Source organism: Squalius cephalus (genome assembly GCF_949319135.1).
Source record: "Squalius cephalus genome assembly, chromosome: 25".
NCBI classification, from domain to species: domain Eukaryota; kingdom Metazoa; phylum Chordata; class Actinopteri; order Cypriniformes; family Leuciscidae; genus Squalius; species Squalius cephalus.
In genome coordinates this window covers 7,112,048-7,124,888 of record NC_137146.1, presented here as the reverse complement: position 1 = coordinate 7,124,888, position 12,841 = coordinate 7,112,048, and the positions used below count along the sequence as shown (strand labels likewise).

Here is a 12,841-nt window from a genome sequence, read left to right as displayed (position 1 = left end):
CTAATGTCAGAATGTTTATTTTTAAACCACAACCTTCTAAAAATGATATATTTAACGATATCTTTTGCATTTCTCATCCAAACAATGTCAAACTTGGCACTGCACTTACTCGTGCCCGTGGCAAGACACCTGTCGAGTTTGAAATCAATCGGACTAACGGTTCGAGAGATATGCGAGGAACAGACACACACACACACAGACAGACAGACAGACAGACGTTCCTGTAATTTATAGATAGATGTTTGTCAGGCCGCCGAGGGCACACCCTTCGACGAAAACTCTAGATCTTCGCAATTTAACGTCACAAAGGCCTTAAGATTACACTCACCAAATTTGAAGAGTATCAGATCAAATCTGTAGGAGGAGTTCGTTAAAGTACAACATCAGGAAATTACGAAAAATGCCCAAAATCCAGGAGGAAGTTCAAAATAGCTCACTTCCTGTTGTGTTTAGGGCTATGCTCCAAGAGACTTTTCTGTAGGTATTGGGTCATTACATGTATGTACCAAATTTCATACCTGTACGTGAAACCAGGAGCCGGGGCAAAATGTGGGGGCAATAATTTACCGAATTTGCCCCCCACAATTCTGAAAACCATATCACACGTAAATTTTCACCACTTCTGAAGCGTGTGCAAAGTTTCATGAGTTTTCGAGCATGTTTAGGCCCTCTAAAAAGCGATTCACTTTGGAGAAGAAGAATAATAATAAACGGAGCAAAAACAATAGGGTCCTCTCACCATCGGTGCTCGGGCCCTAAATATATTAAAACAGAAAACAGTTATTTTAAATTGTTATAATATTTCATAATATTACTGTTTTTTGATCAAATAAATGCAGCCATGGTGAGCATAAGAGACAAAAGATTCATACTTCATAAAAATTATGCTTTTCAAATGTAACATTTCAGCATTTATTTTACAGTATTTAATATTCCCGTATTTAATTTAAAGATTTCTCCATATGCATCCAAGGTCCAGACTAAACCCTGAATATAGAGCCGCCAAATGTGTAGGAATCCTATTGGTAGAGCTGGGAGACCAGCAAAAATCCATCCACCATGTTTCAGAAAGCTGCTAAGACCTGTTTTTTTAAGCATGGTGAGAATTGGCTTTGAGAATTAAATAAGTGAAGCCATCCAGGTTCTAAATGAGAAGCTCACTGAGAGAGTGTGAAGTGGCCAAGATCATGTTTCCTGTCGTCACACTCCTCCTGAATCCATCAGCGGGAGAATCTTCCACACACAATTCCGAGCGAGCCGGCAATCCCTGTTCGTCGCCACAGTAATGTCTTAAGCCTGAATGGCAAATGAATATTTTTGCAAATATATTGCATGATTTTACAGTACAGGGCCTTCAAAAGATACAAAAGTGGTAAACCAAGGACAATAATCTCTCAGAAATCATTCTGCGTGACCTACATCAGTTTTCATTTTACTTTTTATGCACAAGCGATTTTGACAACGTGCGCAGATGCTTCGGGGACCGCGAATGTAATATCGATCGTGTGTGTGCTTGCCAATAAGTTTTCTTTCTTTTAGCATTAAAACGCTGCCTCGTGCAAAACGCCACAAACCTGAAGTCTCACCTCTGCGTGGAATGAAAGCGGTTAAGCCCGGAGCAGATTAGACTCTAAACCGCTGTATGTTGACAGAAGGGATCTCATTAATTTTCAAAGATGAAAAAGAGTAGCCACTCCTCGAAAGGGAGCAGCGTGTGTCTTTAATGCCTTTGTTTTCCTCTCCTGTGAGCGTGTGTACTTCTCTGATGGTCTAATGAGGGATGTAGCACTGATGCTTTGGCACACATGGCATCTGAAGCCCGGTGAATCAGTAATCACTAGTAAGCGTAAATATCGGTCTTCTTGGTGAGAGCATCTTAAAGGAGAACACATGGCACTGCGTGAAAGGAAGAGCGTGCTTCAGAATTCAACGTAATTGAGTTTGACAGGAAATATAATTGGTTACCTCAAAGAAAACTCAACTAAATCACCAAATGATATCAGGCATCTGTTTTTGGAGAGCATATAGTATAACAAGTGTCCAGAGAAGAATGTGAGAAGAACGTATCCCACTAGTTATTCCTTTAGTGAATTGGATGGTAGAACCCAATAAATAATACTAAATTAATACTGGTTCTTGGGGTAAATTAGTTTATTATTAGGCCTATAGTATTTATAAGGGATGCTCAGATGTAAAACCAATTATTTTCACTATTGGCCATTGGCCGATTGTTTAAAAACAGCCGATGATAAGGGCCGATTATATCCTGTCAATTAAAAGTAAGCAGAAAGCTACCTTAAGTGCAACTGAGTTGTATACGTACTTTTCAGTTTTTATTTGAGTGTAAATTTAAGCATATATCTAAAAATAAATAGCAGTTGAATGTAATCATTTGGGCTCTGTTGTAAATTTCAACCTTATATTATAGTAATGTACCAAATTAAAGGGTCCCATGTATTGTTTACAGATTTATTTGGAGAGATTTTTATTCCTTAAGAAAATCAAACTATCGGTATAGGCAGATACCATTCTGAATAATCGGTATTGGTAAAAAACATAAAATTGTATTGGTATTAGTTTTTATTACCAGTAATATTTTTAATTAGCTTTTATTTTTATATTTTCAGTTTTATTTTTTTTATTTTATTTTAGTACTTCAACTTATTTTTTATTTTATTATTTATCTAATATTTATGTTTTATTTTATTCCAGCTGTATTTCAATTGTAGTTTTAGTTAACAATGACAAAAATGGCTGAAATGTTACAATTCGGGTACAATTCAGTGTGTTTGTTTCTTGTTCCCCATAGAGTCTGCCCAGTTTTGGCCTGTATCTGAAAGAAAAGAAAGAGGCGATTGCAAACCACAAAAAGAAACTGAAAGACTACAGTGACGACACCATTTCCACTGAAGGAACAAGAGTTTACACTCCCAAGGGTCCTGTGCCAAGAGTTAAAGTGGGTTTGCTTAAATTATACAATGCTTGTGTACAGTTGTAGCTCAGAGATGTTTTCCAACCTCAAGACCTTTGACCTTTGGTCTGAAAATCCCATATGTTTGTGTTTTTGTGCTCAGGATGTGATAGCCAAAGCTCTGAAACACATCGGTGCTTATCAAGAGCTAAACATTCAGGAGCAAGTGCAAGCTCTGATCGATCCGGAGATGTGCATTAACTGCGGGAAGTGTTACATGACCTGTAATGATGCTGGATACCAGGTGCGTACCTCTCTCTGTCCTCCCACCCATACAGAAACACACCAACACACCGCCTGTTTGTTCCCACACAAAGAGATAGCTCCAAGCCTCTGGCTGTTAAATTACAGCTCCTGGCCCTTCCAGGGCTCCAAGTCTTCAGATAGTAGGTATATAAACTGAAAAAGAACCATGTTCTGCTCTCAGCTACTAACAGTTTTTCATCTCAAGCTAATGAGGTTTATGTTTGCAAAAGCAATGAAAATATGCCATAGAATGGCCAAAAATGTGGCCTAGCAGTTAGCGTACATGCTTAACATTCTGCATGATTTCAAATAATATAGAGTGTAAAGTCACCGTCGGCCAGAGTGACTGCGATTACGTAGCCAGACAAGCCAGACCCACATCAAGATGTTGGGTCTGGGAACTCACCATTGGCAGGGCTCAATCCGAGGGGCGGGATAAACGGTTGTCTTTCAAATTCCCTCTGCAAGCAATAGGATAGCGCTACAACCAACCAGAGTGTTTTCCCACCAGCGGAGCTAGTTGATAGATTAAACTTTTGCCATATCCGGTCGGCAAAACTCCGAACACATCTTCCTTTTTTTAAGAATGACTTCAGTGCCGTTCTTTGTTCTTTTTTCAAAGAAAAGCTTAACTCCACGTCTTAGAGTCGCGGCCAAAGCCGTTTCGAAAGACCGCTGTTCGCCAGCAGCAGCAGCAGCCATCTTCTTTGTTTTCAAGTAGCAGGGAATTCACGCGGAACCGTCGCAACTCTGCCGTCATTATGTTAAGCCCGCCCACCGACTCTATACACGATGTGATTGGCCTGACTTGAGTTTGGTTTTTCCAGCTCGCAAGCCAACGGAGAGTTGCAAGACGGACACTGGCTGCAAAATAAAATTTGCTGCCGCTAGATTGCTAGGCTAGCGATTATGCCCACTGATTGGCAAAAAGACTGGGCGGCAGCATTGGTTTTCAGCGTGAATGCTGCAAAAAACACACAGAACGCATCTAAAATGGGAAAGAGCTTTGAGATTGACTGTAAAAATAGATTTGACAAGAAATCTGAGGTATAATTTCACAGATTGCCGAAAGCTACATTTGCAGTTATCATTTTGTGTCAGTATGCAGAATTTTGGGCTAAAACCATCGTATTTTCTGCTTAATTGGATGTTTTTAAACACTGACAAAAAAACTACAAGTTTTAGGGCTGGACGATATGATGATATACTGTATATAACATTGATATAAATGATCACCCAGATTTAGGCATACCTATATTGTATTTATATAAAGTGTTCACAGGCAAATTTGCTTTATTTATTTCTCCGGTGTCGAAATCAGGCACATATTAAGTCAGGAAAAACGATTCCTGGCTGCATGTCAATATCCATGGCTCACTGGATCTTTGGTAAGTTATAAGGAGCTCTATATCGAGTCCAACCTTTAGTTTAAACTGATAATCGTTCGTTTTACTGCATGGCGTTTTCGCAGTTTCCCAGCAGCTCTTTTGCCACTCAGTCCGGCTGAGGGAACGTGTTCCGGCGGGAAAGTGACGTCAATGCATACCCTCTATACTGAAGTCAATATTAAAACCAATATAAACTATAAATACCAAACTAAAATAATTTGTTACATTTATATAGCACTTTTCTTTGCACTCAAAGCGCTTTACATATAGAAGAGGGGAATCTCCTCAACCACCACCAATGTTCAGCATCCACCTGGATGATGCGACGGCAGCCATATTGCACCAGAACGCCCAACACACACCAGCTTATTGGTGGAGAGGAGACAGAGTGATGAAGACCATCAGTATTTATATGGCCATGATGATGGACAGAGGCCAATGGGCAAATTTAGCCAGGATACCAGGATACAACCCTACTTTTTTTCAAAGGACATCCTGGGATTTTTAATGACCACAGAGAGTCAGGACCTCGGTTTAACATCTCATCTGAAGGACGGTGCTTTTTTTGACAGTATAGTGTCCCTGTCACTATACTGGTGCGTTAAGACCCACACAGATCACAGGGTGAGCGCCCCCTGTTGGCCTCACTAACACCTCTTCCAGCAGTTACCTGGTTTTCCCAGGAGGTCTCCCATCCAGAGACTGACCAGTCTCAACCCTGCTTAGCTTCAGTGGGCAACCAGTCTTGGGCTACAGGGTGATAGCTGCTGGTGAAACCAATATATCAATATTTATGTCATACTTAGTGTCTAGTCTGACAGAAAAAGATGCATAAAAAGTGTCAAAAAAGCCATAAAAACAAACAAAAAACCAAATGCTGCTATGGCGCCTCTTACTAGCAGGCTAAAGATGGCTTATTAGCGCACGTGATTTTCCCTTTAGAGACTCTAATGAATATTAGCGCTGAAAATGGTGATGTCCCCTGTGCTTCAGCCTGCAGAAGTACGGCAAGTGGGATGGCTCTGACAGTTTTATTAAAGTATTCATCTCACCCTCTCCTGTTAAATAAATGTCCCTTGCAATTTATCATAAGGGTATTGATGAAGTAGAGTGCGGGTTTTATCAAAGCAGTAATTGTTCACAGTGACGCTCATTGTCTGTGAGTGGATCTCTAAGAGGAATTACACATTATTAATGCTTTCTAATATAGAGGAGCATTCGTCAACATAATGTGTCACGATCAAATAGGTGGCCCATCAAGCAATACAAAACAGCAGTCTGACGCGCCGGCGGCAATCCGGTTATGTTTGAAAAGGTGCCCATACTCGATTTCACCTGCCAAAATAATGTCTAATCTTCCTGTCGTACAAACACAATATTTTACTGATTGTTTTAACAGTCTAGTATAATGTTTAGATTGATGGCCATTCCTTCCTCTGCTCCGTAGTGTATTCACATTTCACTACAATATCAAACAAAAATTTATAAAAAGTTACATGTTACATAAAGGAAATTATATTTTAAGCCCATTTAAGATTTTTTGCATTGTGGAAATATTTCATTATTGCCACAATGCAAACTACACGAATTTCCCTCCCAAATTCTCATTACTGTAATGCATTGGTAATGCATTAATTAGCATTACTAAGTTTTTTAAAGTAAAAGATAATTCGCTTTACATTTTAATTACTTTAATACAGTTTTGTGTACTGTATTTCAGTGAAAATAATTACATTAAAACAATTATATTGTTGTTGCTGTCATTATTATTATTATAATGAATCATCATTTTTAAACCAGCTTAAAAAATTAAAAGGCAGATACTATTATTATTATGTATAAATACTTCAGAATTATATATGATATATTATATTATAATATTGTTTTTGTGCAATATTATAATTACAGTAGAAATAATTTTAAAATAATTAAATGTATTATTGTTGTTGATGTTGTTGTTGTTATTATTATTATTATTATTGTTATTATTATTATTAATCATCCTCATTTTTAAACCAGCTGAAAAAAAATTAAATGCAGATATTCCAAATATTATCACGATGTATAAGTACTTTACAATTGATATATAATATAATATAATATAATATAATATAATATAATATAATAAAATAATACATCATTATTATATCATCATATATGATTATTATATTATATTATATTATATTTGAATATTATTTCATTGTTGTGTTGTTGTTTTTTTAGTTTTTTTTTTTTTTTTCAATACTGCAATGAGAAATTATTTTCTTATTTTGATTTTGGGAAATGTGTGAAATATGACCCACATGACATGTTCTTGACAGCTCTCACACATCTGTGTCGTTCAGTGTACGGACAGCACACAGTCTTTGTCACATTTGTACTGTGTGACGTCCAGTCGTAGCAGGTTGTCGCCCCTGGTAAGGATATAATGATTCTAATGTCTCTGTGTCTGGCAGGCCATTGTGTTTGACCCCGAGACTCATCTCCCCTCGATTCAGGACAGCTGCACCGGCTGTACTCTCTGCCTCAGCGTCTGCCCCATCATCCACTGCATCAAGATGGTTGCCAGGACAACGGCTTACGTGCCAAAGCGAGGCCTCCCTCAAGTCGTGGAACCCGTGTGCTGAGAGAAATCCGGGACAAAAAAAAAAAAAGATAAAAATGTCTACATCACAGCATCGAATTTACTTTGTAATTGCAGTGTGAAGAATTAACTTTGTTGTCTGAGGGGGGTGGGGGGCGCAAATAATTAGATTTAAAAAATAATAATAATTGCCTTATTTCCAGGAGCCAATTATCTAGAAATAATCTTAGAGGGTGTAAAGCGTGGTGTTATTCTGAAACAATAGCAAGGCAATTTGTCGAGGTGAAGTTCCTGTCTCTCTTTCTCTGAGGGCTGATGGGAATGAATCTGAGCAGAGGGAATAATGGCTGTTTATGCAGATGTGGGAAGAACGCTGTATCCTTTAACAAGAGCCACAGTGATGGATCGTCCACTACATCCACAACAGAATGCAATCACATATACAAGAGGTGGTGATGGGGAATGAGGAGATGAATGGATTTTAATTGAATGGTGGATGGTTTGCCACGGAATCACACTCAGCGTTGTTTTCCAAAACATATGATGATTAGAAAAGGTTTGTTTTTATGTTATATAATGCTATATTGTATCCAAAATGCCAGCATACCTCTAAAACTAAACCCAAAGTATTAGTTACCCACTTTTATTTCTAATTGGCATTAATGTCCTTTTAACCCTTAATAACAAATGTGGTTGAGTTTGATTGCATTAGCCATCTGGACAGGGTCATTTAGAGGGACGGTCTACCCTAGAAATATACTGAACATTTAAGTAAAGGTCATCTATGACTATTTCCAGACATTAGAGATGAAGACTAGCTGTTACTCATCTTGAACCCAAAAGGTCAAGTCTGACTCCCGCTATCTCAACAAATACAGGGCCCATCCGTACTGCACATAGAAGCACCTCGCTCGCTCTCTACAGACCATCTAACACACTGATGACCGGTCAGGATAGCAGTGCTCTGGGTCAATACTGGCTCATATTTCAGCTCAAAATCAAAAGAAAACAGAGAAAAATTTAGCCCTTTACATTATAACTTTATTTTAATGACAGTAAATCCTAAAATTCTCAATACGATAATGTGAAAAAAATCAATTACTATAAAACAGTTACTCAATTATACAATCCTCAATACATTTTTTGTTTATTTAAAGCTACACTGTGTAGGATTTTCTCCCATCTAGTGGTGAAATTGTTTATGACTACCAACTGAATATTACTTTCTAGCCCCTCCCATTCCGAGGGCGTTTTAACTCCTACGGTGGCCGTATTATTTCAAATCTGCCGGCAGTCGCGAGTAATCTCCCCCTCGCATTTCGTCACGGTGCCACTGAGTGCCAAAACGCGAAAGGCGAAGCTTGAATTTCCAGGTATGTCCCTCTTTGGCTAATGTATTTTCAAGATGGAGGCACAACATGGCTGCCGCCATTCGAGCGACTCGATCGTATGTATTCTAAATGGCAGATTCTACGCTCACGAGAATACTTAATTAGTTGGTAGAAGTAATTACACATTAATGAGCACATATCATTTTGAAAGAACAGTGTTTTTTGCTAAGAATCAACTTAAAAAATTACACAGTGTAGCTTTAAAGCAGCAGTAATTAAATGTAATACAAATGCTACCATTATTTACAAATTATACTATATATTATTTTTTTATATATTAAGGTAATGAGAATTATGGGGAAAATATGCTTACATATCTCAGGTCATACTTTACTCCAATAAATAAATAAATATTTGATATAGTCCGTGTATACATGTATACATACATACATACACACACACCCATAAAAAAAAGATATATATTAGTGCTGTCAAATCGCGATTAATCGCATACTTTTTGTTTATATAATCATATACATTTTGTGACCCTACATATTAGAAAATAACATTCAGATTCTTAAGTTGATTTTTTTAAATGTTTCATACCACTGATCTAATTTTTTTTGCCTAATAATGTATACTTATCTGTAAGCCTACTTATAGTAACATGTACTTATCTGTAATTGCACACTTGTGAACTTGCATATTAATAAAAAGTCTTGTTGTCAATCTTATTTGACTAGCACTGTTGTAAGTAATTCCCTTGTGTACTGTATTAATACAGTAATACCGGTTGGGGTTAATGAGGGCAATCTGCAGATCGGCAACACGCGAAAAACATTTGAAGGAGACTGGAATAATTGAGGTCTCGGGCGTTCACCTACGAGGGTGATAGTTCATATTTGTTATGTAGATGTCACGTAGTCTGTGTTGTTTACAGACGGATGGAAGCCAAACGCTGCCGGCTGGTTTGATTAGTCGCCGGGCAGATCAGAGTCTGCCAATAAATCGGGCTCCACTCCGAATGCGGGCCCCGTGTCTCGGCTTCAGGGGTTACAGGTTAGTGTAAATGTTTACTTCCTCATTGGCTGGCTGGTGAGATAATTAGAATGACATTTTGCATGGTCGCAGTGCAGGATGCATGGCGCTCCCCCCTTCTCCGCTTGTGTCGTAGCGCACATCATTAAAAATCAACATGGCATCAATCTCGCACCAGTGGTGTGAACTCGAGGCCAGTGCAAACGATCATCAGTGGCGTATTAAGCGTGTGGGGGTGTGCTGACATGTCTCCTTTGCAGGGATGACGAGGGTGCTGGCCTTAACGCTCACTTCAGCAGCCAGACATTTCTGAAAAGTCCTTGCTGCTTGTTAAAGTACACACTGAACAACAGCATAATTGTGCCTGTCGCAAACAAATGTATTAATTAATGCATTCTCCCGACTAGGCGAGGAAGCGTAGCTACGCGGAAACGCAGCCAACTTATCAGGATTTGCAGCCAGCCACAGAAATGTAGTTTGAAGTGTTCAGGTAAATGGAATATTAAACAATTTGAGATTCAAATCTTCTTTGATTGATTGTGCCTCCATTAATGTTAATGATGTTCTGAAAAACATTGCTCTTCTGTTCAGGTCACAGCTGTATCCACTCTTTGGCGAGTGAGGGTTACCCAGCTTGAACATGGCTAACCGTGAGGTTTTTGTCAGGCATGTTTTCCAATTAGCTTTGGCTTTAATTTCAATCCATTGTCTGACGTCTGGATTTGAGCCAAGAGTCAGAGTGGAATTTAAATGATGATCCACTAGACTGCTTCACATTTCAACATTTAAAAGACTCAATGCCTGTGTGTGTCAGTGTACTGTATTTATATGCACTTCTCCCCAAAAATCTATTTAAAGATGTTAGTCGAGGTCTTTATTCAGTTCTCCATGATGACTTGACCATCTGAGCCTTCGAATTACAGGTATAGTTAAAAATATACTACATTATAATGTTATTTCAGTGAGTTAAACACAAAGTTCTCATTACAATAATGTGATTTTTATTTTTGACTATAAAACAGTAGGCCTAACTATAATTCGCAATCAAAAACATGCAGCATTAATTAAATGTAATATAAATACTACCATTCTATAAATATAATAGTGTGTGTATATATATATAATGAGTATATATACAGTAATGAGAATTACAGGGAAATATGCTTAATTTTCAAGAAAATGATATCGCAATTGAAAATATCTCAGGTCATGCTTTACACCAGTAAATACATAAATTGATTTTTATTCGGTTCTCCACGAGAATTTAACATCTGACCCTTTGATTTAAAGTTGTCACTCAAATATTAACAATTTTACCATTTACTCACCCTCATGTTATTCCAACCCTGTATGACTTTCTTTCTTCAGAGGAACACAAAAGAAGTCTATAAAAAATAGCCTAGACTTTTCTTAAAATATCATGTTTTATGTTCCAAAGAAAAAAGAAAGTCATGCAGGTTTAAAACGGCATGCTGACAGAATTTCCATTTTTTTGGTGGGCCATCCTGGTCACCGTGATTTTGCCAAGTCAGACAATAACATTCCTGTCCCTACCCCTAAACCTAACCCTACCCATAACTTTTCCCTAAAATCAGAGGGAAATGATAGGTGAATAACACTGATCCCTGGTTCTAAGCCTAAACATGACATAAACTGTAAACTTGTCCCTCATATCTGATTGGTTGATTGGAAGTTGTGGTAGGCTACTTGGTGAAATCATGTTCACCAGGTTATCCTTTTAAATCAGCTATTTCTGTTGCTGTGCCTTTAAGACAAACAAACAATATGATTTACAGACCGTAGTAATTCATACTTTTGTTCATCAAAAAGTTGCTGAATGCTGTATAGGCATTGATATGTAATCATGAGTGGTCATATGCTAGTTCACTCAGTTGATGTCAGAACCATTATATGCTCCATAAATGCTCAGGGTGGTGATGCTCAACTATATTTATTTAAAAAAAAATTCTTTACTGCATTAGCATTCGTGTAGCTCAAACAGTAAAGCATGGTGCTAGCAGGGTCTGGGTCATGGTTTGATTCTTAGGGAATGCATGAACTAATAAAATGCATACTTGAATTGCAATGCCGAATGCATTGAAATGGATATGCACTACATCACTAAAAGCGACACATAATGTAATGTACGATCAAGAAGTATAAATTCAGCATTTTTGTCTTCTCTTTCAGTGCACATTTCGACAAGAGTGAGGTCTGGTGGGATCTTGTGCGATGGACTGAAACTTCTGTGGCAGAAGTCATTTATCAGGACAGCTGTAATAAACAGAAACATTAGCTCAGAGCTTTGTATTTGTTCCCAACCGTCGTTCGATACAATATCTCGCCTCTGTCTTTACTGAGCAGGAGGGATGTGTGCTGAGAAATCGTGGTGTCTGACATTTAGAACTTCCAGGCTAAAGTGACAAATGAATTAGAGTTCCCAGCACCTTCTCTTTAATGGATGCGAGCCGGCCCACACCTCCCCTAAATCTAAAATCAGCCTCGTATCACGTCACCAACAAGAAGAAGAGCTGCCAGAGTCTGGAGCTTTGAGCCAATACCGACAGGACTTATATGAAGACCCACAACATGCTGGCGGGCCGTATTGTTGTCTGTGCCGTTTTCTGATGGCGACACTTAGCCTAACCGCGGGTTTGTTGTCGCCGGTTGACTGTTCGTGGCGTTTGCACGGTGCAGTCGGAGCGGGAGTTTGACATGCATTGTGAAGCTTCTTTGTTGTGCCGTGCTTGTGCATGAAGAGTGGGGTGTGAGATTGAGAAAGCATTTCTAGCTATGCTTCAAAAGGACACGGTCCCCAGAACATTGATAGTAATAGATTATCCACTGTACTGTGTAATAATCAATTTGATTTCGTGTGTGTGTGTGTGAGTGTGAGTGTGAGTGTGAGTGAGTCTGTGTGAGCAGAAGCGATCTCATCTTCCTATCAAAGGCAGGAGTGAGAGGGGGAACGGCCCAGGGTAAACTGAATATTGTAAGTGTGGTGGCAGTATCTATCTATCTATCTATCTATCTATCTATCTATCTATCTAACTGGTAATGTGAATACATTTGTGAATGGCAGTAATTCACTTTCTGTGGAGTTCTGTGGCCACAGAATCTAAGTGGACCTGCTTATGCTTTTCAAACATCGTAGCTTGAATCTTAGAAAACATATTTAAGTAAAGTGTATGCGAGCATCTTTGTCAGACAACAGTCACTTAAATAGTATAATAATGAATTTGTCCCATAAACCTGATGTTTTACTTGTGAGGGTGCATGTTTT

At 38.4% G+C, this 12,841-nt stretch overlaps 1 protein-coding gene and 1 long non-coding RNA gene across 5 annotated transcripts in view; both read left to right on the top strand.

Annotated features, from left to right (window-relative positions):
• Positions 1 to 9,215, top strand: part of dpyda (dihydropyrimidine dehydrogenase a) — a 179,251-nt gene extending 170,036 nt beyond the window's left edge. For 2 of the 4 annotated variants that reach the window (XM_079863360.1, XM_079863362.1), the window contains exons 21-23: positions 2,810 to 2,956; positions 3,075 to 3,215; positions 7,062 to 9,213. In XM_079863360.1, the coding sequence (XP_079719486.1) occupies positions 2,810 to 2,956; positions 3,075 to 3,215; positions 7,062 to 7,232 (459 nt within the window). In that variant the 3' untranslated portion in view covers positions 7,233 to 9,213. Of the gene's footprint in view, positions 1 to 2,809; positions 2,957 to 3,074; positions 3,216 to 7,061 lie in introns of all 4 variants that reach the window. The other 2 variants (XM_079863361.1, XM_079863359.1) reach the window with 2 other exon arrangements.
• Positions 9,216 to 9,323: 108 nt separating this feature from the next.
• LOC307153929 lies at positions 9,324 to 10,387 on the top strand. Its single transcript, XR_013820228.1, has 3 exons — positions 9,324 to 9,579; positions 9,966 to 10,048; positions 10,150 to 10,387. It is a non-coding gene; the product is annotated as an uncharacterized lncRNA (long non-coding RNA).
• Positions 10,388 to 12,841: the final 2,454 nt, after the last annotated feature.